The sequence below is a fragment of the Crotalus tigris genome, unplaced genomic scaffold (genome assembly GCF_016545835.1).
Source record: "Crotalus tigris isolate CLP2741 ecotype Arizona unplaced genomic scaffold, ASM1654583v1 scf7180000019364.2947544272:3078424, whole genome shotgun sequence".
Taxonomy (NCBI): Eukaryota; Metazoa; Chordata; class Lepidosauria; order Squamata; family Viperidae; genus Crotalus; species Crotalus tigris.
This window is the reverse complement of record NW_024097500.1, coordinates 670,026-694,952: the sequence shown is the minus strand read 5'-3', so window position 1 is coordinate 694,952 and position 24,927 is coordinate 670,026. Positions and strand designations below refer to the sequence as shown.

Sequence of the window (24,927 nt, the reverse complement as noted above, 5' to 3'; positions counted from 1 at the left end):
GCCGCCCCCAGACTCCGCCGACCGCCCTCCCGCCCTCCTTCCGGGTGCTCCGCGCTTGCCGTCGCCGCCGCTGCCCCCGCCGAGCGCCAGGTGAGGCCGCGGGATCGGCGCGCGGGGCGGGAGGGGGCCGCTCCAGCCGCCCTGGGGACTCCGGCGCGGGGCTGCGGGGCGTCCGGCGGGGCGGCTCCGGGGGGTCCCTGGCGCGAGAGTCGAAGCGGCAGCGGCGACCTCCTTGCCGGCCTGCGGAAAACGGCTCCTGCCCGGACCAGCCCGGGCGCCATTGTGCTCCGGAAGCCGCCGCTGCAGCGGGCCGGGCGGGCGTGGGCCGTCGTCCCCGGTGGGCGCCCCGGGCCGGACGGGGGAGCGGATCGCGTCCCGGGCAGGCGAGCGCAGGGCCGAGAAACGCCGGGCCGCCCCCTGCGGGCTCGGGGCCAGCCGGGCACGGCGGCAGGTGCGAGGGCGGCCTCGGGGGCCCTGCATGCCCGTCCGGCGCTGCTGCCGCCGCTGAGCCAGCAAGGCCGAGGCTGGGCCGCTCCGAAAGCGCTCCGGCTGCCCCTCGCGGAAGAAGGGCTGCCCGCCCGCCCGGCGTGTGGCTGGCGCTGCCCGCGGAGCCTCCAGGTGGGAGTGACGACGCTTCCCAGGGTCCGGGGAAGCGGGAAGGCTGCCTCCGCCGGGCAGAGGAGGATGGGTGTTGTAGTCTGCCGCTAGCCCCCCTGTCCCGGCTTCCGATTGCCCCCAGCTCAGCCCTTGGAGGGGACCTCCTGGTCAGGGTTTGAGGTGGGTTGGCCCGATTGCCGCGGGCAGCCCGATCCCCGGGGGCGGCTGGAGACTGCAGCGCCTGATCCTAAGCCTCGAGCCGCCGGTCAGAAACGCTTGAGAGAGCCGCCCCGTTTCCATTTTGCGCCAGACCCGTTTTCTGCTTGGGAGGCTGCATGGCTGGAGAGGCTGTCTTTTGTCCCTTTTATCTGGTAACTTTCCAGGAAGGTTGGGACCCTTCACAATTCGAAGGGGCCTCCTCAGAGCGACTCCACGGAGGGGCTTGCTTGCCTCCCCCGCCTCAGGCCCAGAGTCAGAGACCCTGAGGCCAGAGCATCTCTGTCCTGTCACCTCTGCAAAGTCTCCCTGCTGGGGGGCTGCCATCCTTAGCCCAAAAGGCACCCGCTTCCTACCCTCTTTAGTCTAGGATGCCAGCTGGATGGCCAGCCTTGACGTCCTAGCCGGCCTGTCCTGTCCCAGGGACACCCAAAAGGAGGGGCAGTTTCTGTTCAACATTGGGCAGCTTCTATTCCGGAACTTGCCCAGCAGGTAACTTAGAAGATTCCTGGGCCTGGACAGTTTCTGGGTCCCACATTGCACATCTGGAGCATCGCTGCAGGAGCAGAGCCAGCCCTTGACGGTGCCTTTGGACCGTGGCTGCAAGCAAAGGGGCTGCCTCCAGAGACGTGGCTCCAAGTCCTCTTGGACCACGTGCTTTTTGGTGAAAGGGGCAGCCAGAGGGTTCGGTGGTTTTCTGCGGGCGGTGTCTCTGAGAAGGCTGCAGTGCCAGGGCTTCCAGCCCATTCTCGGACACAGAGCAGGTGCCTCCCACACTCTTCCGAGGTGGCACCTGAAAAAATGGGCCTGCCTGCTGGAGAAACCACGTGGCGGGATGTCCCTGATCAGTGCAAGCCTGCCCTGATAAAAACAAAGGCGGAGAGAGATTTCTGTTTGACTTTGAGGCAACAATCGCTCCCTTAAACAAATAGCCACTCCTGGCTGTGTTTGCCTTGCCTGCATTCTTGCTCAGGCACCTGGAAGTGGGGTGGCCTCCGGACACTCTACCCAGTGGGGGGAGCGATGGCTGGAAGAGCTCAGGGTCCTGCTCTGGCATCCACCCAGTCATAATGCTGAAATGCAGGGAACGGGCCAGCCTAGGGCCCACGGTCTGGGGGTTGTGTCTAGGATTAGGGCCTCTCTGCCCCTCTGCAGAGCTCTGTGAACTGCAGTGGGGCTTGGTTCTCATGGGGGTGGGGAGCAGGCACCCTAGAATTTGGAGTGTGTGTGTGTGTGTGTGTGTGTATGTGTGTGTGTGTGAATTTCAGCTCCCATGGTCTCGGGCCAGAACTGATAGGAGCCATGCTCGTTGCCCCCTTCCTGTCCAGACAGTGTGCCTGTCTGCTATACCGGAGACCCTCCTGGTGGTCTTTAGGAAGCAGCTCAGCCTTGTGCCCAGTGGCTGCTGTGGCCTTTGGCTCCTCTTCCTCGGGTAGGGCCAGCAGGCTAGCAGGCTTTGGAGAGGGAGCAAGGCCCCTCTCGGCTTGGGCAGCACCCCTTTAACAGGGAGACCTAACTTGGCCTTTCTCTGGAAAAGGAAAGCTTTCCCCGAATGGCAGTGGAGATTTGCAAGGACATTTTCTAAACCATTTGTGATCTTCTGTTTGTGTGTGAATATAAGGGGGGGGGGAGATTTTTTTCCCCCATTCCTTCAGCTAGGGAGGAGTTCGAAGCTGATATATGAAGAATGATTGAGTGATTTAAGCTGACAGGAAAAAACTTTTCCCTTGTATGGACTCTCGGTTTCTGCTTGATCACCTATAAGATTTGCTTGGCCTTTGAAACTGAGAGGGCAGCTCCTCCTTCTGAATGCCCCAGGATCCTCTGCAAGGGAATCCTGGAGCTCAGGGAGCACCAAGGGCTCCACAGGGAGAGCTGTTCCACGGGGGGGGGGGCACCTGCCACTTTGGGGAGCTGAGTTAATCTTCCCCTGACTGCAAACTCTTCCAACTCCTCCCAGACAGCAGTTCTGCACTACATAATCCATGAGCAGGCTCTACAGGGGTAGCTAAGAATGGCTTCCCCAGCTTTAGGCATGGACAGGTTTTTTTGAGGGGGGGGGGCTCTGCAGTTAAAAACTTTTTGTGTGTTTGGTCTGGGATTGTATAGTTCAATAAACTTTAATAAATAAACAGACACAAACAGCATGAATATTCTGTAAGGTGCTAGAGGAGACCTTGTGACGCCATACGTCTTTCTGCACTTTTCTCTCTCCCTTCCCTGCTTGCATCTGGCATGAAGAATAGAGGAAGAGCTCTGCTCGGGACCCCCATCCTTTTCCAGGGGTGCATAAAATGCAGGTCCCTGTGAGGTAGTCCTTGCCCCCCCCCAATTCCCGAGGGAGCCCCTCAGTGGGCTGCTTGGAGGCTTCACTGTGCAGTTGAATGGCTTTTGTCAGTGCAGCGTTAGGGGTTAGGTTGGGTGGTGGGGTTGGCAGATGCCCCAGGTCCGTTCCCTGCATTTTCTGCCTCATCTTACGAGATTGGCTACCTGAAATGACACAGGTGTTTCCCCTTTCAGCCGGTCCACCCTGTCATCGAAATGGCTGCTCTTTCCCAACAGTGAACTATTAAGGTCGCATCCTGGTCCTGATCCGTGCACCTGCCATCTCCCTGGCTCTTTGTTAGGGATTCCTTGCTTCTTCCAGCCACTCCAGAGGCGCTGAGCTGCTTCCCCAATGCTGGGCGGCAAAGGTTCCGCCATCCCCGAGATTCAGAGGGAGAAGCAGCCTCTGGCCCACCCCGGGCAGTGGCCTCGTGACTCAGTGGAGTCCCTGGGGAAGCAGAGGGAAGACCCCGTGCAGTGGCCAGAGGAGCCACGCGTCAGTCAGGTTCTTTAGCCTGAAATCTGGAGCTGCTTTGAAACCATCGGTGGGGGGAGCATGAGATGCAACTTTCAAAGGGCCCCCCTGAGACTCTGCTAGGCCAAAGATGGCGTCATTCTGATTAGTGTCCCCAGTCCACTCCACAGGGCTACCAAGAGGCCTGCCCTGTCCTGGCCAAGCTGTGCAGGACTGCTGGAGCCCCGCTTGATGGTGTTGCTGGTATTTGGGGGACTATGGGAAAAGGGCATGGCCCCCCTCCTGTCCGTGCCCTTCCTCCAAGGCCTCTAAGCCTGTTCCCTGCTTGCACTGCTCAGAGGAGGAAGAGGAGCAGGAATGTGCCTCCCTCCCTCCAGCTGCAGTCAGTCGCTTTGCTTTGCTGCTGCAAATCTGCCCTTCAGATTTGGTCCAGGCATGCAAGACAGTTCCCCCCTCCCAGCCAAGGCTAGCATGAGGAACAGGGTGGCTGGGCTCTGGCCAGAGCAGGGCAGTCAGAAATATTAGGCAAGACTCAGAAATTAAAGGAATGAAGATAAAAGATGAAAAAAATAAACTACAAGCATTCGTGGATGACTTGGTTTTCATATTAGAAAAGCAGCTTATGACAAGCCCCAAACTTCTGAAGAAGGTAGAAGAATTTGGGGAAGTGGCAGGACTGAAAATAAATAGAGAAAAGACCAAACTGAAAATCTTACAGATAAACAAAGAAATCAGTTGTCAGAAAAAAACAGATCTTCAAATAGTTAAGAAAGTTAAATACCTGGGGATAGACTTAAACAGCAAGATGTGCAACTATGTAAAACTATTAAAACAAATAAAACTAGACCTGGATAAATGGAAAAACCTACAACTCTCGGATTCAGAATACTTTAGAACATGGGATACATTTTATCAATGGCTATAGAAAAATGAGGTAGAGAGAAAGGAGTTTAACATGTATTAGTAAGCTAAATATTGGAACCCAGACAACAAGTTGCTGATAAAATATTAGGGATTTGTGATTATAAAAAAATAATAAAATATGGTTATAGAAGGAAAATGCCAGTCAGACCTCAGCAGCTGGGATGCCTGCTGGGCAAACTAAAGGGCCAGAGTCAGGCACTGTGGGTCAGGGAGAGGTGGGCATACAGGGCCAGGCAGAGGTAGCAGAGCCCACCCCTGAGGGTGGTGGGCTGGGTGAGGAATTGGTGGGAAGGAACAGAAGGCGTCAGGCCAGTCTCTTTGGGACTCGTGATGAGTGGTGTGTACTGCCAGGGAGCTGACAAGCAGTTGAGGCTGCCTACACACCTGCCTGCCAATCCTTCCAGTCGTTGAATGTCGCTGCCTCACTCCCCAAATTCGGATTGGGGGTGGGAGAAGGTAAACCTGACTTGGAACTGGGTTCGGCTGGCTCCATCTCCCTGATCCAGGCCAGGCCTCTTTGGAGCTTTGGCTTTCTTCCCTGCATGGAAGCCTTCTTGTTGCATCTTCCGGGCCTCTGCTGACCCCCTGGCTCTCTGGACGGCACCTCTTCTTTTTCTGCCCTCTGCTCCTTTTGAGAACTCTCAGATGCGCTCATGACTGACTGGCAAAAGGAGCCAATGCATCCCGGGCTCTAGTGAGGTGACCGGGTTCTTCCCTCCTCGCTGCCCTACTCCAAGATGGGGCATCCTGCCTAGCCTCAGCCTGGTTCTGCCCTCACAGAAGCAAATCTAGGTGGTGGTTGGACTGAAAGGACCCAAAGGAGATGGGACTGCCTGCTGACCACCAAGGACTCTGCGTGGGTGGCCTTGGCGGGCAAGAAACCTGACAAGAGGGGCACCCTTCTGCCGGCGCCTCTCACTATGCTGGTCCACTGATGAATTAATAGCTAGGATCCTGATGCGTGGAGCAGGTCAAGCCTTTTGCTAGAGATGCCTCTGTGGGGCACCTCAGGGTCTGCTTCTTGGATTCTGCCCTGGAGTCCCTAGATCAGGGGTGTCAAACTGCCGGCTCGTGGGCCAGATGCGTCAGGCGGAAGCTGTGCTCACCCAGCTCCAGCAAGGGGAAAAAAATTGCGATACATCGTGACATATCACATGATGCGGTGAGTTTGACACCCCTTTGGTGTTTGATGTTCCTTTGGGTCCTGTATGGTTTCCAGGGGCCTGCTTAGTGGAGAAAGCCAAGGAGCAGCCCCCGAACTTGTAGCCTGTGGCTCCTCCGTTTGGTGAGCACACGGTGACCATGGGCTTATGGGTCCCCATGATTTGCTGTATTCCAACATTAGAGGAAACATCATTGCAGGAAGCACACCGTGAGTGTGTCATTGTGCACTCTGCCTAGAACCAGGAGCCCAGAAAGGAGGCTGTAGCTCCCTAAGAAATGGGCTTTGGAGTCCTAGCTTCCACCAGGACTTGGAAGTCAGTTGGCTGAGTGGGGCCTTTTAAGCAGCTGAGGGTCATGTGGACATGACTGAAGCATAGACTTTTAGGCAAAGCTTCATATCTGCATACAAGTTATTAGAATAGGTGTTGTGAGAATGTAAAATATACCACGGTAGAGTTGGAAGAGACTTCAGGTATAATATGTTCTTCCACCCCCTGCGGTGCAGGAAAAGCAGTTAAGAGATGATTGTTTAGCCTCTTCTGACCTCCAGAGATGGAGACCTCACAACTCCCATACATAGATTATTCCACGGTTGCACAGATCTTGTTTCCTTGTGTTTGAATGAAATTCAAGCACGTGCAACTGATATTTCTTGTCCTGGTTCTATAGCAGTACAAAATAGTTCTTCATCATTGTCCTTTGAGCAACCTTCTTTCAGAGGAAATAGCTGGGGCATGTGCCAAACTGTGAGCTCTCAGATTGTGCATGATTGCACCTGAATAGGAAGTCTGCTTCGGCCTTTGGGGAAAATGTCTGACAAACTTTCTTCCATGCAGAGGTTGAGCTGGCTTCTGTTCCCCCAGGGCGTCTTTGAAACTTGCATTGTGTAGTCATTTTTGCACACAGCTGAAGATAATTACCAAGGCTTTAGCCTCAGGTTTATGCCTTTTGGGAAGAGTCTGGAGGTGGGCAGCTGGCTCCAAGGGCCTGGCATGGAAGTTTCCACTCCAAGGCAGGGGAACTTGCGTGCCACTTGGACAGCCCCATTGCCGCCCAGGAGGCAGACTGGGTGTGCTCTCCTGCAGCTACTGGGTGGTGGTGGTGGTGCATGGCCAAAAGGGCCCTCCTGGAGAACGCCTGTCCTTGCTTGGCCCAGTCTCTGCAGGCTCCTGGGGGGAGTAGAGGCTTCAGCTGCAGGAAGTGAGGGTCTATGTGTGCCTTCTCTGCCTCCTCGGGTCTGGGCACCTGAGCCTGGGCTGTTGGCTTGCCTGGCCGGGTAGGAGAGCTTGGGACCCTGCAGGGACTTGAGTCAGCAGCCAGCTCTGGCAGGAGGCTCCCAAGGGCTCCCTTACCTGAGCTCAAGGCATGGACAGGCTGCCAGGCACTCCTGGCTCCTAACCGGCCATCTGGTTGGGGTAGGGCAGCTGGGGCTCCTGGCTGCTCTTACCGGAGCCCGGACAGGCCAGGGCTCTGCACAGCCTGCAATGAGGGAGCCAAGCACCCAGCTTTGCCTGGCATAGGTAGCAGCAATTGTGTCTGGACATCTCTGGACCTCAGCAGCAGAGCCATGTGTGTGTGCGCGCGCGTGTGAGCACGCACACATTGCCCTTCCCCAGCCTGCAGCTCCTCTGAAAGCCAGAGCCCTCTCTAAAGAACTTCTGCTTGGTCTGAAATGTTTGTCTAGTGCTGGATGAGGGTCGAAAGTCCAGCCTGTTTGCATGCCAGTCAAGGGCGCCCGATGTTTCTGCCTGTGGTAGAGCAGGGCTCCTGAGGCATGTTGGAGAGGCTCAAGCGGGGCCGGGCACTGGTGCTGGTGGGGAGGGGGGCTGTGTGAGCGAGAGCCGGCTGGGGCCCATTGGGAGGACGGGCTTCCACCGCAGCATTTCAAGCACAGCCTCTGGAGCTCAAATGTCCAGGAGAAATTTATTCATTTCAAGCAGAGCCTCTGGAGCTCGAATGTCTGGGAGAAATTTATTTGAGGGGACGCAGAATGTCGAGGTGGCTGCCAACCTTTACTGAGGCTGGGGCAGCTTGACATTTCCCCTTAGGCTGTTGTGAGAGTGACATTTGGGCACAGGACCCCCCTGCTCTGCAAGCTTCTGCAGCCTGATGCAAAGGCAGGGCAGCTCCTGCTGCTCCCGGGCCCCCTTCAAGCCAGCAGAGGTGCCAGGATACTTCTTGCAGTGCAGGGCTGAACCTCGAGAGAAGGGTGCTGGCACTTCCATTTTGTTTTTCAGAGGGAGCGTTCCATTTTGTTCTCTGTTGCTCAGGCCTGCCCTGTCTTCCTCCCCATGAAGTCTGCCTCCTCCATCGCTTGAGACATGGGGGCAGCAGAGCTGAAGTGCTCCCTGCTGGGTCCCCACTGCAGGCAGCCTGAAGAATGGCTGCAAACACGGACACCCTCCCCCGCCCTGGGAGAGTGCTTGCCCCCTTCCCTTCTGCCCTGTCTGGGGCCCTGCTGTGTCCTTTGGGGCACCCAGGTCTGGGCTCGCTCTGCACCTGGACAGCCTGCATGGAAATGGGGTTCTAGATGGGGGGGGGCTGTGTTGGCTTTGAGGCTTATGGAGGGCAGGATCTAGGCTGGGGAGGGGGTGAGGGAGGCATTGACTATTGGCTGCCCACTTCCCAAAGTTACCAGTGTTCCCCTGTGGCCCACTGAGGTTTTGTGGTTGTGGGCCTCATCTTGGCTAGGCTGCGAGGGCTGTTGCTAGTAAAGCAGTTATGTTGTTGTGGGACATTCCAGGTTTGTGTTTAAAATAGGTGACTATACAGATCTTTTAAATAAATGAGTAGATTTAGGGGGATTTGGGGCACCGTAATCTCCAGGTAAAGTCACCCCCCCATTTGCTTAGCAGGGCGAGGATTGCCCCCTAAGCTGCATGACGATGGACTCCCAATCCTGGGCCTCCCCCTCCAGCCTTTCCACTACATGATGGCTCCCCGAATCCGCCAGTGGGGAGGGTGGTTGGTGTGCATTGAGGGGAGCTACTTGATCCACAATCAATTTTTGGTGATGTCTACAAATCTCGGGGAGCTTGGGCTTCCTCATTACCCAGCATAGAGCATGTTACAAATATCGTATTTTGGCTTCTGCAGAAGAGCAGATTCCCAGCTCTGTTCCCCAGCAGCAAAGTGGGTCTGCCCCATGTTCTGCTCCTGAACTCCAAGACTAATGCTGTTTCTCCTTCTCTTTCAGAATGATTCATGTTGCTGGAATAACGGAAGCCCAACTGCTGTCGTCATTTTCTAGCACTGGGCCCTGAGGAAGGGGCAGGGGGCAACGCTGCCCTAAGCCGCCTCAGCTTCTTCCAGGCCGCCCAACGCTGGTTGTGGTGTACCCATGTCCCGATGGAGATGAAGAGCGCCTTCCTGCAGGGAGCCCAAGCCAGACTATGACAGCGTATCGGCCTGTGCATGAGAGCTGCGACGTGGGGGGCCTGGACCCCACAGGGGGCGATTACTCTTCTCCAGGATCCTGGGCCCAGAATGGCTGCACCCCACATGTGGATGATGCATCTCCTTTGCGACCAGCCACCACAACGCCTGCCGTGCCAAAAATGGGGGTGCGGGCCCGGATTGCCGACTGGCCCCCCAAAAGAGAAGGGTTGAAGGATCCAGCCACCCCCAGTGCTGCCAAGGCCCCAGAGGCCCCGTGCCCCATGCAGTGGGAGTTTCAGAATGGGCAGCTGCCCAAGGAGGCTGCCTTCCCCTCAGGGCCGAGGGCTTCCCGGCGCCTGGCTCGGAGGAGGTCCAAGGACACTGAGTTCCAGGATGGGTGGCCGTGCTCTCCCAGTAGGGCGTTCCTGGCGCTGAGGAACAGGAGCAGCAGCGAGGTCACCCTGAGCGAGTGCGACCTGGAAACTGTGATGGAGCCCCGGGGAGCCCGACTGGCTGGTGGCCTGCCTCTCTTCCGCGAGTATGGCAGCACGTCCTCCATTGATGTGCAGGGCCTCTCTGAGCAGACCTTCTATGAGATGCTTAAGGAGTTCCAGAGTGGGAAGTTGGTGGCTGGGCAGCGGCAGCGGCAACGGCTGGTGGATTCCTTCCACACCGCCAGGAGCGCCAAGGCAGAGGCCCGAGCAGAACCAGAGCTGCCCCTTCAGCCCAAGGAGAAGCCCCGCAAGAAGGGTCTCCGAGGAGAGGGGAGCGGGGGGGACTCCATCTTCCGGAAGCTGCGGAGTGGCCGGGCGGAAGGCGAATGCAGTAGGGCCCCAGGGGAGGTGGAGGAGGTAGGCCGGGGCTGGCTGTGCCCAAAAAGCCTGGCCCACTACGATGTCCAGAGCCTGCTCTTTGACCTGAACGAGGTGGTGGCGGCCAGGCGGGTCTGTGTGGCACAGCGGAAGAACACCACCACTGGGGCTTCGGCTGCCTCCGCTGGCTCAGCTGCTGCCACCTGTGGACTGGCCAACCTGGACCCGCAAAGCACCTTCTTCAGCCCTGAGGACCTGAACTCCAAGGAGAATCTGGAGCACGACCCAGGGGACAACAACAGCAACAGTCTGCTACTCAGCTGTCCTCACTTCCGCAATGAGATTGGGGGCGAGGGAGAGCGCAACATCAGTTTTTCACCTGCCTCTGTAGGTAGCTGTGGGGAAGGGGCCTTTGCGGAGATGGCCCCTGCCCCTTACTGTACAAATGCCAGCATCTCTGTGCTGGAGACGCCCCAAGAGCTGCAGCGCAGCCTCAGCCGGTTGAAGCACTATAGCATCGAGCACGTGGACCTGGGCGCCCGGTACTACCGGGACTACTTCTCTGGCAAAGGTTGGCACTTTTTGGCTTTGCCATTTGGGGTGCTGGAGGGTAAGAGGACCCTGAGAAAGTGGACAGTTGAGGAGGATGAGGCTTGATCCTAGTGTATGCCAACATGACAGCAACCCTGAATTCCTGAGTGGTGGGTTCATATCCTCCTCTTTCCCATCCCTACGCAGCCGCACAGATTCCTCTGGTGCATCTCTTCCCCCCCTCCCAGTCCCTCATTACCACTCATATCCTTTCTGCCTTGGGACTGATCCTTGGTTCAGCTGGGCAGCCAAGCCTTGCTGAAGAAGCTTTTGAGTGGGTGGGCAATTCTGCATATTGGTAAATAATGGCTGGAACTATACGGCCGTTTAGGGCCTGATGCACAGGATGAATGGCTAAGGTGTTTTCCCCTCTTCCCTCTTCCTCTTTCCCCCATCAGAACATTTTAACTACTTTGGTGTGGATGAGAAGCTGGGCCCCGTGGCTATCAGCATCAGGCGCGAGAAGCTGGAGGACCATCGGGATTTCGGGCCTCAGTACCAGTACAGGATTATCTTTCGCACCAGCGAGGCAAGTTGCTATTGCTCTGCATCACTGAAGGTCCTGTGGGCACGCTGGGATGGGTGAGGCAGGGGGCTTTGATCCCCATTAATTCCCAAACTGGCTGGGAGATACACCCCCCCCCTCAGAGTGCGGAGAAGCTTAAGGGGCAGGAGAATTGTCCGGCTGGCCCAAGCTGCGTCTTTGTTCTCCTTGGCTGCTATCCTACCAGGACACCAGGAGGGATGCAGGCTTAGAAGCTGCCTTAATCCTTCCTGCCCAAGAGTTCAAATCCCACAATGGAAAGGGGTCTTCGTCTCTCTTCCAGACTGAAGCCTCCCCAGCTTGACCATTTGTAGGAAAGGGGAGGCCGGCAACTGTGTGGGCCCTGGCAGACAGCTCATCATCTTCATCCTTTTCCTGCAGTGTTCAGCTGGAATTTTGGAATAGCTCTGTCCTCTCTCATGCTCCCTTCTGGAATGGTGGTGGCCCTCTTTCAGGCCCCTTCTTGGATTTTTCAAGGCTCAGGTCTATCTTCTTTGTAGCAGGCAGTTTCTGTCTTCCTGACCGTCCTTGCTATCCTTCTTATTCCTATGGACCCTCCTCAAAGGGTGGGGTCTAGACAGCAGGTGGGGTCTGACCGATTTATAATATACAGGTGATCCACTTGTCCAGCGACGGTTTGAAGATACAATGGCCCTGAATAAGGGGGATTTATGGGTCTTCGTAACTGTGGCCATTGCAGTGTCCCGCAGTCACGAGATCGTGATTTGGGCACTTGGCAACCTAGTCTCAAATAGAAGATCGCAAAGTCCTGGGGGCCTGCAATTGCCACTAACAGACTTCATTGCTGCCTTCCGGCAAGCACTGGGGAAGCCTGCAGGAGGTCAGAAAAGGCAATCGTGAGCACAGGATGCTGCAATCAGATGGGACTCGTCTAATGATCATGACCGGGACTGATAGAAAAGTTGTCATAAGTCAGTCCAGTGATGTCATGTATTGCTTAGTGGTGGAGTTTCTAGTGGTGAATAGAAACTGTCCAACCTGAGCTGGCTATTTGTGAAGCAAATCCATCCGAGCCAACAGAGGGCGCTACAGCACTGAGAGGGCCTGGCAGTGAAGCTGATAGCGCCAGTTCCTACTTCTGTGCCCAGTACTTCTCCGCTGAAAGGGCAAGAAGACCAGCCTGAGCCCCATGTGGGCCCTGCGAGGTGCTGAACTGCAGCCCTGCAGTTTAAGCTTCCCAAAGGGGATGTTTTCACCTTACAAGGACAATCCGAATCACTCGTGCCCCCCCCAAAAACCCCAACCATCCCACTGACGAAGGGTTGAATGCGTTGGATACCGGCAAATGGTCTGAAGTGCTGAAAGGGGCTGCTGTCTCCATGTGGAATCTTGGATTTTGGGTGGGGGGGGTGTCCCTTCCAGGGCCAAGGGGCCTTGTCTCCGAGTGGGGAGGACTGGCACTCCTCCTGCACACTTCCTGTTGTTTAAAAAAAAACATTTTCTAGGCTTTTGCAGGCTGGGACTGAGCCTCAGAGACAAAGTTTGCCCTGGATAGCGTAGAGATCCATCCTTAGGCTCCTTCTAGCTCTCCAATGATTGGGGATTTCCTCTAGAGCAGGGCTCTTTTTCTCCCGTGAAGAGTGCCATTCTGGAAGACTGTCCAGGAACTTTGTGAGGTTTGGTTGACGGCTCTGCTCCTCCTCCCTGAGGCCTCTCCAGCCCATGGTCAGCCCCTGTGCAGAAGATGTTGCCCACTGGCCCCGGGCACAAGGTGCTCTTGAGGAAGAGGCTCTTTGGCCAAGTGGGGCCCTCCCATGGGCAGCCCTCCACTCTGCTGTGCCAGAAGAGGGGGAATTTATGTGACCCCTGCGATGGGCCAAGCGTCATTCCTGCCTTTCTTTCTGGGCCTTGCAGTTGACCACCCTCCGTGGTGCCATCCTAGAAGACGCAACGCCCACCACCACCAAGCACGGCACTGTCCGTGGCATCCCCCTGAAGGACGTGCTGGAGCATGTGGTCCCTGAGCTGAACACACACTGCCTGCGCCTGGCCCTGAGTGTCCCTCAAGTCTCTGAGCAGCTGCGGAAGCTGGACGAGCAAGGAGTAAGCATGCTGCAGGCAACCTGGAGGGGGCCGTGGGCTTTCCTGCTTGCCCATCCATCTTGCCTGTGGCCCAGGAAGGCCCTGTTCTCTCCCAGACCCTCTTCCCGAGAGTCACTCTTGGGCTTGGCCCCCAGCCAGCTCTGAGGGGACACTCCCTGCTTTCCCCCCAGCTCTGCCGGAAGCACAAGGTGGGCATCCTGTACTGCAAGGCCGGCCAGAGCTCGGAGGAGGAGATGTACAACAACGAGGAGGCTGGGCCGGCCTTTGAGGAGTTCCTGGCCCTGCTGGGGGAGAAGGTCTGCCTGAGGGGCTTCGGCAAGTATGCCGCGCAGCTGGATACCAAAAGTAGGTTCTTGCCGAGGGTGGTTGGGGGGCTGGCAGGGCAGGACTCACTGCTAGCACTGTGCCTGCCCTCTGAGGGACCCAGCTTCCCTGCTAGTCCTCCCTGTTGCTTTCCTCACAGCTGACTCCACCGGCACCCACTCCCTCTACACAACCTACCAGGGCTACGAGATCATGTTCCACGTCTCCACGATGCTCCCCTACACCCCCAACAATAGGCAGCAGGTACCAGGCAGGGCAGGTCAGGGCCTAGCCCAGAGGAGAGAGTGGACTGGCTTTGGGGGGGGGTCACATGGCACATACTGAACTGTGGGGTTGCCACCAACTTAGTGGTCTTGACCCTTTGCTTCTCTTTTGAACAATGACCGCACCCCCCACCCCACTGGGGAGGGATTTCATGAGGGGTCTGTTTCCTCCTGGTCTCGTGAGTGTCTGGCTGGGCTCTGGGCTGTCTTCCCAGGCTCTCAAGTGCCGCCTTCTCTTCCAGCTGCTGCGGAAGAGGCACATCGGAAATGACATCGTCACCATCATCTTCCAGGAGCCAGGAGCCTTGCCCTTCACCCCCCAGAATGTCCGCTCTCATTTCCAGCATGTCTTCATCATCGTTTGTGCCCAGAATCCCTGCACGGAGAGCGTCTGCTACAGGTAAGGCTGCGGGAGGGGGGTCTGGATGGTATTTGGGCTCGGCCACGTGAGGAGCAGAGCTCCGGGCTTTGGCTGCATCCTGGGGCCAGTGGGGACCCGTCCGCTCTCCAGAGGTCTGGCTGAGCAGGCAGCCTCTCTCAGACAAAGGATCAGGGCTGCAGGTGATCCTCGCAACTCTGGCCTCTCGGGCAGCTGATCCTCCAATCTTGAGTCCTCGGGTTGAAGTGGGCCTCGGCTGTCCTGCACCCTGGGACTGACTCACAGGGAGCAGCCGAGGAGTAACCTGGCAGCGGCCTGTGTAGTCTCAGCCACAGGCCTGTGTTTTCATTTCCATGTCCCAAGCGTGGCAGTGACCCGCTCCAAGGATGTGCCCCCCTTTGGGCCGACCATCCCCAGTCAGGCCGCCTTCCACAAGTCGGACGTCTTCCGAGATTTCCTGCTTGCCAAGGTGATCAACGCCGAGAACGCTGCCCACAAGTCAGACAAGTTCCACACCATGGCCACACGCACGCGGCACGAGTACCTGAAGGATTTGGCCGAGAACAGCGTCACCAGCACCCCCATCGACTCCTCGGGGAAGTTCAACCTGATCTCGTTGGCCTCTAAGAAGAGGGAGAAGACGAGGGGTGCTGGGGCTGAGCAGCAGAGTGCAGGGGCCATCGTGTGGCGCGTTCTGGCTCAGGACTACTTGCAGGGAATGGAGACTGAGTGCCTGCTGGGCATCTCCAACGAGTTCGTGGTCCTCCTGGACCTTACCACCAAGGAAGTGGTCTTCAACTGCTTCTGCGTGGATGTGATTGGCTGGACGCCAGATAGCTGCAACCTCAAAATTTTTTATGGACGTGGGGACCATATTTTTGTCCGGGCCCCAGAGAATAACCCTGAAGATGTTAAAGAGATTGTGCAGAGGCTGAAGGTCAGTAGTGCCCCTGCCCACTGGTTAGTTAAGATGCCCCCACCACACTGGGAGGGAAGTGATCTTTCTGACCCCGGGGTGTGTGCTTTCACCCAGGTTATGACCTCTGGTGCTGAGACAGTGGAGATGACTCTCCGGAGGAATGGGCTGGGGCAGCTGGGTTTCCATGTGAAGTTTGACGGGACGGTGGCTGAGGTGGAGGACTACGGCTTCGCCTGGCAGGCGGGGCTGCGGCAGGGCAGCCGGCTGGTGGAGATCTGCAAGGTGGCCGTGGTTACCCTCAGCCACGACCAGATGGTCGACTGGCTGCGCACCTCGGTCACCGTGAAAGTGGTGGTGATTCCACCACACGAGGATGGTGTTCCACGCAGGTGAGCCTCTGCATCTCTGGGCAGGATTAACAAGGAGGCAGGGGCCACACAGGAGGAGGAAGGAGTCAGGGGCCACTGGGACCCTTTTGACTCAGCCGGAGTCAGGCAAAATCCTCTGCAGCTGATTTGTCTTATGGCAGAATGGACCCTCTGAATAGCCTGGGTCCATCCGGCCCCATAGCCTGTGCAGTGAGTAGGTCCTGGGTAGGGCAGGAGGTCTGTCCTGGGAGGAGGCACCCTGCCAAGCCCCAAGGCTGCCAGCCTCTCTGCCCTGGTCCACCAGCTCCTGGCCTTGGTGGGAGCGGGAGCTCCTCAGAGGGGGGCTTTTACCCTACTGGGCTGGTTCTCTTGGACTGCGTTGCCCTTCTTGGGTGGCTCGCCCTGTTTGGCCTGGGACCCACTGAGCGAAGACAGATGGCTTTTGAGAGGGGGGCACCTTGGGCAGATCCTGTTGGGATGACTGTGGCTTCGCCAGCCGGTGGGGAATGGCAGCAGCAGCTCTTCTGGCAGGTGCGGGAAGCTGCTGGGTGCGGGAAGCTGCTTCTTGGGGCGAGGCAGAGAAAGGCTGGCTGATGCCCTGTCAGGTCCAAAAGGGAGCTGAGTGGGTCCTGGGGCTCAGGGCGCAGCCTTCCGGGGCATTTAGTGGCTAAGCGGCCACTAAATGCAAATGGAGGAAGGCAAGCCCAGAGGCTGAGGATTCCTGTGAGCCTCTCAGGCCTGGGATGCATCCAGGTGTGCGGCAAGTTTAAAATCTGCCGGGCCATGTGGAAGGGAAACTGCCGAGGCTCAGCCCTCCCCCGCTTCCTTCTGGACTCCCCAGTCATCATGGTTATGCGCTCTCTTGAACGTCCCCCCTCCCTGCCTGAGGCTCTGCTGACTTACTGTCTCCTCCAGAGAAAACTTGCGAGTTAAGAGACAGGAGGGGGGAGGAGGATGAGGGGGTGCCCTCACCCAGCTCCCAGTTTCCTGCCTGATTTTCCAGGTGTGGTTTGCTGGGTGGCTGGCAGGACCAGGAAGGCCGGCCTCCATGCCTGCAGCTTCTCTTCACAGAGTTGCTGGGCACCCTTCTCTGCACGATCCCTGACCCTCCTGGGCTGGGCAGGCAGAGACGCCTGGCTTTCCTCTCTCTCTCTCTCTCTCTCTCTCTCTCCAGGGGATGGGCCGAGTCCCTGAAGATGAGCTTGATGGAGCCCAGAGGAGAACCCGAAAGCCTGCCAGGGGGCTACCGACCTCCATACCGCAACTCAGCCTGGCAGTGGAGCGGCTCCGCCACCCACAGCTCCTCCCAGCCTCCCAAGTGGGCTGAGCAGCCGGGGCCTGGCCAGTCCCAGTCCCTCACCAGGACCCCAAAGCAGAGTGCCCTTACCCCTTACCGCCAGGCCCAGCCCCTGCATGGCAAAAGGTGAGGAGGAGCGGAGGCCTCGGGGTCAGTTGATGTTCCTGGGCCGCCTGCAGGCTCCGGGCCAGGATGAGTTTTGAGACGTGGAGCCTGTAGCGTGTGCTCTGCTGTGTTGGATGCAGCCTGGCTAGTGACCCCTCAGGGGACCTGCATGACTCTGGGCCTGGGCCCAGCCTTCAGGCTCTCCCTCCTTCTCTAGGCCTGCCAGCTTCCCAGAGACCCCCCGTGTCGCCCCCTCCTCCCAGAGTGGCACAGAGAAGACCCAGCCATATCGGCAGCCCTCAGGCAGTTTCTCTGTTCCGGGCTCTTCGGGAGGACCCTTTGCCTGGTACAAGCTCTCGCCGGACAAGTACGTGGACAGAGGGGGATGCCCAGGCCCAGGTCCTGGCCCTCTCGACCCACCTGGCTTTTCCCTCCCACGGATTCTTTTTGATCCAGGGACTGCCCCACTGGCAGCAAAGACGCAGGGCTTCTTCCTGGCTCCGGGTGGGGCTTACTTTGCTGCCTAGCACTTTGTGTCCCACTCCAGTTCCAGGGCTTGGGGGGGGGCTTCGAAATAGCAGCCAGGGGCCACGCTGTGCCGGCCTTGCAAGCCCACCAGGGTGAGGGGCAAACCAGGAAATGCAAAGAGAGCTGAGCCCCCAACGTCTCCTTTGGGAGCTGGGGAAGTGCCTTCATCCTTGGCTGTTTGGGTAGCAGCCGCTTCCTGCCTGAGGCGTTTGCTCTGGGGAGTAGCAAGGGGCTGTGCTGGTAGCAAGCAGGGGGCTTGGAGGGGGAAACATTGACCCTGCATGATTCTGCCTCAAGAGAGGTTGGGAGAGGGAGGGAGAGAGGGAGATCTCTGTCTGCACCCTCAGTTGCAGTGAACAGTTGCCCAGTGGCGTTCTGATCCAGATGAAATGCCCAGAATGGCCTGGAATTCGGATGAGGCGGAGCCAAAGGCATTGATTGGCACAAGGCAGCCTGCCTTGTGCAAACATCCCCTCCCCAGGAATCAATCCGCGTGCTGGGAAGGGCCCTTGTGAGGCCTTCTGGACAGCCAGAGGCTGCAGTCGGTGGCCCATGGCTGTCGAGCGGCATGGCTCTGTACTGGATGCACCAACCGATGCTCCTTCGGATTGCCTGGCCTTCCACCCCTTCCGGATGCCCCTCCGTCGCCCACCTATGGAGCCGAATGCAGGAGGAGCTGGCTCCCTTCTGCTCCTGTGGCCCTCTCCCTCTTCCCTCCCTCCTATAAGCCTGGTATTTTTAAAACCTGCTAACAAACAGGCTGGGTGGTGTTTTTCCCACTGTCTCGGCAGCTTTCTCAGCTGCCCTGTTTGGCTTCAGTTCTGTGCACAGATATGTGGTCCCCTTGAGGCCTCCAGGGCCTTTTGAGCCGCTCTGCCCCTCCGAAGCGACCTCAAACGGGGACTCCTCTTCGTCCGGCGGGGGGCTGGCTAGCCAGGAAGGCACCGTGGAGAGGCCCAAGCCTGGTGAGCACGGATGGCAGGCACAGAGGGGTTGGGTGGTGTGCCTGGGCTGAGATCTCGGAAGCGACCTCTCTGCTGAAACTACCAGACTTTGGGGAGCCCAGCCATGTCCCCCTGGGCACAGAGAGGGCTGTCCTTGCCAGCATGGAGCCAGACAGACGGCAGGTGCCCGAGGCTCCCCTGGCAGATTCTGAGAAGGGCAGGTGGCTATTGCCCTCTCCTGCAGCCTGGGACTGGGTGGTGGCGGAGGAGAAGTCGGGTGGCAGGGGCACCATGCCTGCTTGGGCGGGGCACAAACCAGGCCTCCAGCCAAGGACTGGGGCTCTGGAGAAGCGGGAGGTCAATTGCCTCCGCTCCTCCTGGCGACTTGCCCTCCCCACTGACCCCTCTCCTTGCCCTCTCAGAGCTGCTATGGCACATGCCGGGGCACTCCGGATTCTCAGCGGCTTCTGGGAACAAGCGGCCAGGCCAGTGGGAGTTGCCTGGCAAGGACTTCCCAGAGCAGCCCCCCAAGGTGAGTGTGGGCTCCTGGAGCTTGTCCGTTGGGTGCCTCCCTCTCCGTCTGGGCGACTCAGCACACCTCCCCTCCCCGCAGGGTGAGGGGCAGACGTCCAGCAGCAACACGCTCTCCAGCACGGCCTCCAGCAGCGCCCACAGCGATGACCCGGCCGATCCTGCTGACAGTGCGGCTGAGCGCTGGGCCAAGGGCGGCGTCTCCAGCAATGGCGGCATCGATGCCAGCAGTGCCACGTCCATCCGGCGCGACCGGGTGCCCGTGTCCTCGCCTCTCTTTGGCCCCGCCCTCCCCGAAGGCCATGGGAAGAGGGCCGAGGCGGCCTGGCCTGCCGGCCATTTAGGCAGACGGAGCTGGAATTACTGCCCCAGGGCCTTCGGGAGAGGAGTTGGCGGCCCCACCAGGGGGGGCAACAACAGCACCCCAGAGCCTTTCTGGCAGGCCAGGTAAGGGACCCTGCAGCTGCCCCTCCAATATAACCAGGACCCTGAACATGTGGCGAGTTTGCAGGCCGGTTGGGCACGGGGGGTGGGCTGCCTGATTTTCCAAAGGGGGGCTCCTCCTGGCCAAATAGCGAGGTCCTCATTGCTGATGTATTTGCAGCCTCAGTGCCAGAGCTGCCCTTGACAGCAGCCCCAGGCTTGATTTGTCCAGGGTTAGAAGTGGGGCGAAGCTCCTCCTTCTCCACCCCAGAGAGAGGCCCGTGCCTTGTGTCCAGGGCCAAGCATTGGGGGAGGGGCAGTTGCGCTCCCTCCAGCCATCGGACGGCCCAGGTGCTGCTGAGGGAGTGGCCCTGCACGGCCTGGGGGCCCAACCACCCGCAGATTGACTGTTTCTGTTTCAGCCCCGGAGCCTCTAGGGCCACGTACCCCATCCAGGTCTACAAGACCCCCCCCGCAGACAGCTCCCGGGCGGCTCCCGGGTCTCAGTCGAGCTCCCAGCTCTCGGCTTCTGTGCCCAAGTCCTTCTTCTCCAGGCAGAGTGGACGGAGCACCAGGCCTCTGCCTGCCGGGTGGAAGAAGAGCCCGGAGGCTTCAGCCAGGCCAGCCCCCTTCGCAGAGCCCCAGAAGTGAGTGCCTGCAGAAGGGAGGGGGCAGCAGCAAGCCCGGCTTTGGCTGGCTGCCATGGCCAGCTGTTTTGCCTGGGGGGTGTGAGGGCTTCCGCCCTAGACCGAGCCTGGCTGCCGGGGAGGGGGATTGACCTCCCCTCTTCTGCCCACAGGCAGGTTGACTTGAGCACCAAGAACGTCTTTGGGCAGCCTCGCCTGCGGGCTTCTCTGCGGGACCTTCGCTCCCCACGCAAGGCCTACAAGTCGACCATCGAGGATGACCTGAAGAAGCTGATCATCATGGACTCCGCTGGGCTGGAGCAGGAGGACGAGCTGGTGCGCCTGCCAACCGCTTCCCCCCCCATGAAAGGGGGGCCTGCTGCAGGGCGGCATTTTTAGAACCTGCGGCATAAATGTGTCGGAGGGCTTCGCTCCTGCTTTTCCCCACAGAGCTCTGGGATCTGAGTGAGCAGGTGGAGAGGGAAGGGGCTGGTCTCTGAACCCCCCTTGAGGCAACCTGGGGGCTCCCCATGGGACCTGAGCCTTTGGGCACTGGAGGACTTGCCCACTTAGAGTATTCCCAGGGATCCTGTTCAACTCTTTGGGGATGAGGAGAATTGAGAGCTGCGGACTAGCTGGGACTTTGAAGGGGGTCTCTGCTCTTCCCCGCAGACCCCCCAGAAAACACTCCAGCGGACCCTCTCGGATGAAAGCCTGTGCAGCGGCCGGCGAGACCCCTCCTTTGCCAGCAGCGCCTGCTTCGAGCAGCCCCTCTCCAGCGACATGCTCTTCACCAGCACCCTCCCTGTGCGGAAGCCGGCCAGCAGCGGCCGGGGGTGCTCCTTGGAGAAGGGTGAGTCTGGTGGAGCCCCACTACCGGATGCAGGTAGGCAACGGGGGTCCCTGTCTTCCCAAACAATCTTGGAGCATGGGGGGAGTCAGTCTTTGCCCCAACACCCAGGGCAGAAGGAGGTTGTGTGGGCCGCCTCTGCAGGTCGGCTGATGGGTCTGGGGGGGGAGGCTGACCTCCTCTCTGTCCGCAGCCACCATCTCGGCCTCTGAGCTCTCCCTGACCGAGGTGCGTGACCAGCCCCTGCGGCGCCTTGACCCGGCCCTGATGCCCCTGCCAGACACAGCCGCGGGCCTGGAATGGTCCAGCTTGGTCAGTGCTGCGAAGGCCTATGAAGGTAACTCTTCCTTCCTCTCCTGCCCAGGCAGGTGATGCGGCAGTCCGGGAAAGGGCTTCAGCCCTGGGCCCCACAGCCAGCTGGCTGTCAGGAGCCCCGTTTACTTCGGGGGCCCTTTCTGGCTCCCCCTCCGTCCAGCTGGGAGCAGCCTCTTGGGAGGGGGCTGCAGCTGATCTTTGAGGAAGGAAATTGACCGTCTCCTCTGCTGCCCGTGTGTCGCCCCCCCCCAATGGCAGGGCCCAAGCAGCATCATTGAGGGGGCAGAAGACCCCTGCAAACCCTTCGTGCAGAGGGATGGGAAACAAGCACCCACCAAGAGCTTTGCCCTCCAGCCCAGATGCTCGGCTGCCCCCAATTTCAGGAGGGAAGATGATTCAGCACGAAGATGGTGCTGAGCTGGTGCCTCATCAGCAGGAGCTAAATGGGCTGCTTGCTACTGGTGGCACAGCTTCTGCACCCAGCCTGCCCTCCCCCCCCCTCGCCTCCTCCTGCCTTGCCTGCCTCACAGCCAGCCTGCCTGTCAGGGCAGAACTCCTTCCTCCGCCTAGGCGGACGTCCCCCTCCCTGCCGGCTGCCTTCGGCTGGCTCTGCCCTTCAGGGCAAGGGCTTGCTGGGTAAGGGGAGGGGCTGCCTCCCCAAGCAGAGAGACGGGGCGGTGGTCAGGGTGCTTCCTCCTCCTCATCCTGCCCTGCCCAGCCAGCACAAAGGTAGCTGATGGCGGAAGACGGGGGCAAGACCAGCCGCTATGCCAGAGCAGATGGTGGAGTTCCCAGCAGGGCTTTCCCCCCATGGGCTTTGTGTCAGCTGTGCCTCTTTTCTGTGCAAATTGGGGACATTGGCCTGGGTGTACTTTCCCCAGGAGGGCAGAGAGGAGCTGGCAAGGGGCGACGGGGGCAGACTCTCCTGCAGCCGGGCTGAATTCTCTGAACTCAGGGTTGCGGTCTACAGAGGCACATGGAAGCAATCAGCGAAAAGGCCTGCCAGGATACTTGGGGGGGGGGCTGCTTAGGGGCTAGGTGGGGCTGCCCTCCAGGGCGTATGAGCTCCTCCACCTGCCCAGACTGGCATGGCCTTCTGCCCTGGCAGCAGTGCCAGTTTTGAGCAGTCAGAAGCCTAGGGGCTTTTGCCTGACAGCCTATAGATTCTCCCTCTCTCACCCCCCCCCCAGTGCAGAGAGCTGTCTCCCTCTTCTCCCTCCATGAGACCATGTTGAGCCCAGATGTGCAATCGGCTGGCAACCCCAGCCTTGGGCACCTGAGCCTGGAGAGGCAGCCAGCGCCACACACTGCTCCTGTCTTAAGGTGAGCAGGGGACGGGGGGCAGACGTATGTTTTGAGAAGGGTGAGAAAATTTCCTCAAGGAAAGTGAAGTTTTGGGGGGATGCTGGAACCCCCAAGGGTCTGCCTGTCAGTCTGGGTGAAGTTGGAGCCCACCTTGCAGGTAAGGAGGTAAACCTCCTCCCTCCTCCGTGTGGCTTCAACCCCCTCCCCAAGGGCTCAGGCTGCAGGTATGCTGCCTTCATTCTGGATAGCTGGGTGGGGAGACACACACCCCGGCAGAGCCTCTCCGGGAACCCCGGGCTGGTCTGGTGTCACAGCCTCTCCGGCCTGCCCTTGCAGCCAGCAGCGCCCACCAGACGATCTGACAGGCAAGGTCTACCAGCTGGAAGCCATGTTGAAGCAGTTGCACAGTGACCTGCAGAAAGTAAGGAGCTGGGAGGGGGCTTGGTGGGACTCCCGGAGGGAGGGACGAGGCTGCTGGGCCAAGGTGTGCAGGTAGCCCCCGGACCAGGCTCTGCGTATCCTGGAACTCCCCCCCCCCTTCTCGGCCCCCGCAGGAGAAGCAGGACAAGGTGGTGCTGCAGGCAGAAGTGGCCACGCTCAGGCAGAACAACCAGCGGCTGCAGGAGGAGTCCCAGCACGCCAACCAGCGGCTGCGCAAGTTCGCTGAGATCTTCTCCAGCGCCGTTGACAAAGAGGAGCTGTGAGCGGTGGGGGGGCAGACAGGTGTGGCACCTGCACAGGGGCTCCCCTAGAGAGCGAACCATCAGTCCCCCCGTCCCCCAGCTGGGCCCCGGCCCCGTGGCCCCCTTTGTGCCTCGCCTGGGTTGAGAAGCAGCCCTGCTCTGCCCAGGGATGTGGGTTCCCCCCCGCCAGCCAGATGCTGGCATCCTTAAGCCCTGCCGGGAGCAGCCCAGGCACGCTCCCCCCGCCCCGGTCAAGGGCCATCAGGGGGCCGGCTGGTGTCCAACGGGCTGGGCGGCAGATTGCAGCCAAACTTCTCAGAGCACTTTCTCACAACTAAATTATTTTCTAGGGAATGCAGAGCGCCTCAGGAAATTAAAAAAAAAAGTTTAAATGTCTACATTCTTTATAAAACACTATATTTGTATCAATGGTACTGTTTGTAATTTTTTTCAATTGCATTTCTGTGCATGCAACTGAATTCAGCACAGTTGATTTTTTCCCCAGTTGCAGCAGGGACCCTGCGCTGGCACAAAGCCATAGAGGCCCAGGGGAAGGCTCCTGGCTGGGGAACGTGTCCCAGACGCCCCCCCCCCCGGGCCTCCTGGTTGCCTGCTCTGGAGCACCAGGCCTCCCTGCCTGTGCCAGTCCTCTGCTGGGCCGGCCTGGCTGGCAGCAGGGCACACCGAGGGCACTCCACTGTCTCCACAACGCTCTGGCCAAGGAGCCCCTTCCACCCAAAGAGGGTGTTGGGGTTGAGAAAAGGGGGGGAGTGTCTGTCCTGCTCTGTGACCTGCAGGGCCCTTCACCCCCTGGGCTGGGGCTTCTGCCAATGGCAGCAGGGAGCAGCTGGCCTGGACCACTTCCCCCCACCCCCCACTTCACATTGCAAAACCAGCGTATGATCTATGCGAAGCACATCCTGGCCCCGGGGGTTGGGCCAGACCTGCCAGGGTCAGCCTGCCTTCCCCCCCACTTCCCTCCACCAGGGTTTCAGGGAAATAACAAAGGGAGGCAAAAAGGCTTCTGCTGCTGACTGTCACCCAGGCCAGACTCTCCAGCTGGCTCCTGGGCTGCAGGCGACCTCCCTCCCCTTCCACTCTAGCCTTAATTCTGCACATGGCCAGAGGGGCTCCCGTCTCCTCTTGGCTCCTGGTGTGGGAAGCCATCAAGGGCCCTCCAGGAATCCCCATGTCGGACTCTGGGCAGGCAGGGGGTAAAGGGGAGATCGGTGCCAGCCCCCCCCCCCCGGCTCTCTTCTGGGCTCACCACCTCAGCAACCTTCCTAGGTTTTTTAATTTTGTAGTGGGACCTCACTGGAATTTGTAGCCTAAGGATTCCCCCCCCCCTTTCTAAAAAGAATTCCCCGGCGTCTGGCCTGGGATGATGGGCACAGTGCTCTCCTGCAACACCTCATGTCTATCAGTTATATTATGTGTTCGTTTTTAATTTTATAAAAATCGTTGCAGATCAAATCTGTATTATTTAATTTTGTTCTGTTTTAAAGTTGCTGATGAAGAGAACCATCAGTTTTTGTAAAATAAATTCTCTAATATGCTGGAAATCTCAGTCTTCTTTTCTGGGGGTGGTAAAGCTCCAGATGGGAGGGAGGTCCCGTCCAACCTCAGCCCCTGGGGTGCTCTATGCTGGGGTGATGCCATTGTCAGGGTGCCTGTGTGACCCTGACCGGGGCCAGGAGGGACTACTGTTCTTCCAATAGCCACCCCAGTCTGGCATTTGCCCCCCCCCCATTGTCGCAAGTCAGGGCAGAGAGAGATGGAAGCAGCGATTCTGACCACATTTAATGCACGTAACAATCCAAGCACACAAAAGTTGCAGGCAATGGAACAACACAGCTACAGAAGAGGTTGGCAGGGTGAGGCCCCCACTGGCCCCCTGCTGCTCCCAGGCACTTCTGTCCCTGGAGTAGCCCACCTACCCTATTTCAAGGCTGCCCTTTTAAAACTTTCTTCTCCCCC

At 58.9% G+C, this 24,927-nt stretch overlaps 1 protein-coding gene across 4 annotated transcripts; it reads left to right on the top strand.

The window, feature by feature from the left end:
* SIPA1L3 (signal induced proliferation associated 1 like 3) lies at positions 1 to 24,512 on the top strand. Of its 4 annotated transcripts, none has more exons than XM_039361838.1 (21): positions 1 to 90; positions 8,898 to 10,462; positions 10,881 to 11,011; positions 12,902 to 13,090; positions 13,261 to 13,435; positions 13,554 to 13,657; positions 13,920 to 14,077; positions 14,420 to 14,993; positions 15,090 to 15,364; positions 16,518 to 16,766; positions 16,963 to 17,112; positions 18,093 to 18,238; positions 18,640 to 18,749; positions 18,843 to 19,195; positions 19,594 to 19,818; positions 19,971 to 20,133; positions 20,470 to 20,683; positions 20,841 to 20,984; positions 22,153 to 22,285; positions 22,604 to 22,688; positions 22,822 to 24,512. In XM_039361838.1, the coding sequence occupies exons 2-21, from the start codon at positions 9,094 to 9,096 to the stop codon at positions 22,969 to 22,971; spliced, it is 5,097 nt and encodes a 1,698-aa protein (XP_039217772.1). In that variant the 5' UTR covers positions 1 to 90; positions 8,898 to 9,093; the 3' UTR covers positions 22,972 to 24,512. The 4 variants fall into 4 exon arrangements, with proteins under 4 accessions (XP_039217772.1, XP_039217775.1, XP_039217773.1 ...); XM_039361841.1 differs by having other exon boundaries at positions 18,831 to 19,195; positions 19,726 to 19,818; XM_039361839.1 differs by having other exon boundaries at positions 18,831 to 19,195; positions 20,470 to 20,650.
* Positions 24,513 to 24,927: the final 415 nt, after the last annotated feature.

Coding starts and splice junctions, on each gene's coding strand:
- SIPA1L3 (XM_039361837.1), top strand. CDS start 9,094: ATGACAGCGTATCGGCCTGTGCATGAGAGCTGCGACGTGGGGGGCCTG. Junction 13,436..13,553: donor CGCGCAGCTGGATACCAAAA/GTAGGTTCTTGC, acceptor CTTTCCTCACAG/CTGACTCCACCGGCACCCAC. Junction 22,689..22,821: donor TGCACAGTGACCTGCAGAAA/GTAAGGAGCTGG, acceptor CGGCCCCCGCAG/GAGAAGCAGGACAAGGTGGT.